Below are 4,144 nucleotides of genomic sequence, written 5' to 3' on the forward strand. Positions count from 1 at the left end.
TCTGTCTTTCGTGGCTTTTCAATGTGTACCTTGTGGAGCCACATGGGATCCAAAGCCTTTGCCACATTCCCTGGGGCGTTTGCACCACACAGCGATGATCTGGCCAAGCAAACCGCCTGAGCTCGCTCTTCTAGAAGGAGGTGATGTGTTTCTACCAGAATATGTTACCTAACTTAATACATTTTTTTCACTTCTGCTGTGAATATCTATGATTCTGCTTAAAATAATCAACATCAAACCCAAGCCTGGCATGAGATGCCAGAGATCATTTACTCACTTCTGTGGGAAAAGAGGATTCCCCAGCTGGTGAAACATGTCCTGGCTGTGAGTAGCTGGCTTCTAAGCCATCTGCTGGACTGCTGAGGGCTTGAGGCAGGGAAAAGCAGTGCCAGTGCCAATGCAAAAATGCAGTTGACCTAAAATCAGGGAACATTAAGCACTGCTTTTTCACTCTCAGCATCGGGCAGAGGCTGGGTGGGATGAGTGCCTTGCTGGCAGCACCACCTTCATCCCAGCTCCTGGGCCCTGGGTTTGCTCTCCTCCTCGGGCAAACCAGGAGATGCAGGCAGAGGAGCTTGAATCTGGCCTGATGGAGGCAGGAAGGCCCCAGAGCTGGGCTTTTCTCTTCATCTGTCTCACCCCCAGGAAGTGGTGACGCAGGTTATGGGCTGGGTTTGAGGTTTTGGAAACTTCTTCTAAAAGTCGATCTGGTCCTCGCCGCTCTCATTCCCGCGGCGTGGCGCCGAGGTGAGGGCTGCCTGGAGCAGAGGGATGCCAGCCAAGATGCAGCTCCTCATCAGATGGAACGGGAGGATTTGCCTGGCCGTGTGTTTAATCCTCTTTGTGGGATGCACAGCGCAAGGTAAAACGGGGCGGTTGTTCTCGCTGTAATCCTCTTTCTGGGCTAGGCACGGAGGCTGAGAAAGCAGCCTCTGAGTTTACAAACTGGCCTTCTTCTGGGGGTAATGAGGTCTGTCAGAAAGGCTGTTTGCTAATGTTTCTTTTCCTGGGGGGGAATGGCAAGAAAATGTGCTTTTTGCAATTGGAACATTTCAGTTTTTCCAAAACAAAATACGTTGTTGCATGAGTGTATGTTTTCAGTCTGCATATCTCAAGATATAATTTTCTAAAAGTCCCTTTCAAAGTGGTGTGGTTGCTGCTGTTACTCAGTTGTGAGTTGCAGGCATGGTGTGTAACAGCTCCCATGTCATAACTCCTACGGTCTTCTTGTTCTGGGGGCAGCAGGGAAGGAAACTGGGTGTAAGTGTGAGGAAACCAAACGGTTCATTCCGTAAAGCATTGCAACACGCACCACAAAAATGGCAAAAGGGAAATATTGATTCATGATGCTGTGCCCTGTGGGGTTGTTTCTCCTGAGAGAAAAACTGCTCTTCAAGCATGGAGATATAACATATATAGATATAATTTGTCCACAAACCAAAGCTGTGGTAGTGATAGGCTCTCAATGTGCATCACCACTCTGAGGCTGATCTTTGAGGGATTATGGCCTGCTTGTTCTGGGTTGCTTATTTGCAATTTTTTCAGCTGCAGCTGTTTATTTTGTTGCCACTGTTATCGTTAAAAACCTTCTTAATAATAGGTGAGGAGAAGAAAATAAGTATGAAAAGGGAATATGCTGTAGAGGCAGCAGGAAATCACACCCGTGAGATGTTTTCTCTTTTACAGAAGAGTGTAGGAGGTAGCTGAAAGTCATCCAGCACATTATGGAAATATATAGGGCAATAGAGGAGTGTAATTACAGAAAGATATTCCCAGGAAACGGAGAAGAAAATAGATCAAATGCCAACAGGTTGAGAATGCACCAGGAGGTTTCTGAACAAATTAATTACATGAGACCAAGAGGAAGGATGAAATGTCACTGCTCCTATCTTTATGATGTGATCCTTATTTTGTCGTTTTGGTATTTTTTGAGGACCCACATTTTCAGTGACAGCCCCAATCAGGCACCTGGGGAGCATCAGAACTGAAAACAGGATTTACAAAGCCTTGTTGTGTCTAGGAGACACCTGAACAGTGTCTCCTCTGGCAAGTGATCCCAGAGCCTCCATAAACCGCAAAACCTGCTTTGAGTGTCTCACGTCCCCATCAAAACTCAGCCTGTTGAAACTGAAGGGGCAGAGCTGGAGCCACCAGAGGAAGGAGAGCACAGCTCTCTGCTGGGTGCCTTGTCCCCAGAGGTTTTCTCGTTATTTTCACCTCCAAGGAGAGCTGCAGGACTTTCCCATGGGCTGCTCTGCGTGAGGGGATTCCCTGGGATTTCCCGTCCAGGGCTTCCTCCTGCCGTGTGCGAGGCGTGCCTGATGTCTCCGATGACAAAAACACCACTTAGGATGTCAGCAGCCATTTTAAATTTAGAACAAACGTCTTGAGGGTTACTTTGCTTTTCCGGAGGCTGAGCAATCAGGGCCACGCAAATTACCTCCACGCGCTCCTTTCAGCCTTGTTCGGCGCTGATAAAGCTCCCAGGAGCCGGTGAATAATGAATGTCCCTGTGGTTCCTGCAGGTGCTCCGACGCAGAGGGCGAGGTACAAGCGGGTGAGGTGCCGGCCCTACCCCTGGTCTGCCAACTGCATCGAGGAGCAGGGGCCCTGGTTCCACATGCCCTCTGGTGGGGCCAACAGGATCCTTCCTCCCGCGGCTGACCCCTTCCTGTGAGTTCACCACGCCAGCCACTCCTTTCTGAAATTTTAAAAGTAACAAAACCGTTATGAAATAGTAATACAATTAGAGGAGTAATAATCTGGACAATTTGAATTAGGACAATATGAGGCAATAGAAACAAAGAGTTATGGACGTCCAGGTATCTTTTTCTGGGCAAAATAAGCCCGAAAAAGGCCCCACGTTAACAGAGGATTAGCCCTTAAAAACAACAGCCTGTTGCATATTCATACACACCTCATCCACGATGCATAAATTCCATTCAAACACAGGATTCTGTCTGGTCATGTCAACTTCTTCTTCATAATCCTGACAGCATCGTCCTGCCCAAGTGAGGCAGGAAGAAGTTCGTTTCTTCTGATAATGGAGCAATAAATTCTCTTTCTCTGAAAGATTCAGGTGCCCTGTGGCTGCTATTTCAGTGCGAGTCCTTTCTTTAAAACAAGCATCCTACATAGCATAGTTTCTATTTTAACATTTTGTTATAACTTAAAACTATATGTAACACACTACTAAAGAAAATTAATACAGCATTAGTTCTAACGCAACACATACAACGTTAATTTGAATATTTGCAAAAAGCCAATCATAAAATACACATTTTCCACACTAGCACCCCAAAATGTATTATTCCTGCCTTGACAGTCCTGTCACAGCGTGGCTCGCCCACAGTAATGTGAGGCTTTCTGTGTTCATGTGAGAGATAAGATTGCCGCTCTGTTTCAGGATGAAGAGGTACCAGGAGCTGGGTGACATATTCCCTCTCTCCAGTGAGGACGCCGGCTCTGGCTCCAACACCGTGGTGGAGGCAGAGCCAGCCTCTGGCTCGGGGCTGGGTGACAGTGACAGCTTCCCTGCCCTCCTGGAGAGCCTGCGGGGCAGCGAGCTGCAGGAGAAGCTGTCGGAGGAGGATTTGCTCCTCTAGGGCCGGGGATGCCCCTCATGCGCCGCTGCCTCGCCTCTTCCCCGCAGCCTGACCCGACAGCCACGACGCGGTTTTAAACCAGCATCAATAAAAACTCTGCCTTAAGATCTTTACTGCTTTCGCCTACTAAAAGCATTGTTGTTCAGTCTGAACTGCCTTTTTATGTGTGTGCGTGCGGCAGCCATCCCAATGGGGGGAACAACAGCGATGGCCTGGGTCAGCGATGGGTGCGCAGCCAGCTCTGTGGGAAAGCCATCGTGCTCTGAGGGGAAAAATCCAACCCTTTGTGCGCTGGGAGCCGCCTGCGCTTTTACAGCAGCCAGCCAATCGCGTATGCCGAAAACGAGCGCCAATTCGTGCCCAAAGGAAAGGTTTATCCCCGCGTTATTTATTATATATGAGGGGAGCTCCCAGCGCTGCCCCTCCCGGCCGCCAGGGGGCGCCCTCCGGAGGCGGGCACGGGGCTGGAGGGGCGGTCACGTGCGGCGGGGCGTGGCCCCGGAGGGGGTGGGCGTGGCCTGGGGAAGCCGTAAGGTCAC

General features: G+C 49.5%; 1 protein-coding gene across 1 annotated transcript; it reads left to right on the forward strand.

Annotated features, from left to right (window-relative positions):
• Nucleotides 1-673: 673 nt before the first annotated feature.
• SRGN (serglycin) lies at nt 674-3,718 on the forward strand. The gene is made up of 3 exons (XM_059477214.1): nt 674-862; nt 2,526-2,673; nt 3,407-3,718. Exons 1-3 carry the CDS (start codon nt 772-774, stop codon nt 3,603-3,605), a joined length of 438 nt encoding a protein of 145 aa, XP_059333197.1. The 5' UTR covers nt 674-771; the 3' UTR covers nt 3,606-3,718.
• The last annotated feature ends 426 nt before the right edge of the window (nt 3,719-4,144 follow it).

The sequence above is a fragment of the Ammospiza nelsoni genome, chromosome 8, assembly GCF_027579445.1.
Source record: "Ammospiza nelsoni isolate bAmmNel1 chromosome 8, bAmmNel1.pri, whole genome shotgun sequence".
NCBI lineage: Eukaryota > Metazoa > Chordata > Aves > Passeriformes > Passerellidae > Ammospiza > Ammospiza nelsoni.

Excerpts from the sequence above, each read along its gene's own strand:
- SRGN (XM_059477214.1), top strand. The coding sequence starts at position 772 with ATGCCAGCCAAGATGCAGCTCCTCATCAGATGGAACGGGAGGATTTGC. Across the intron at positions 863-2,525 it reads TGTGGGATGCACAGCGCAAG|GTGCTCCGACGCAGAGGGCG; the intron begins GTAAAACGGGGC and ends TGGTTCCTGCAG. Across the intron at positions 2,674-3,406 it reads CCCGCGGCTGACCCCTTCCT|GATGAAGAGGTACCAGGAGC; the intron begins GTGAGTTCACCA and ends GCTCTGTTTCAG.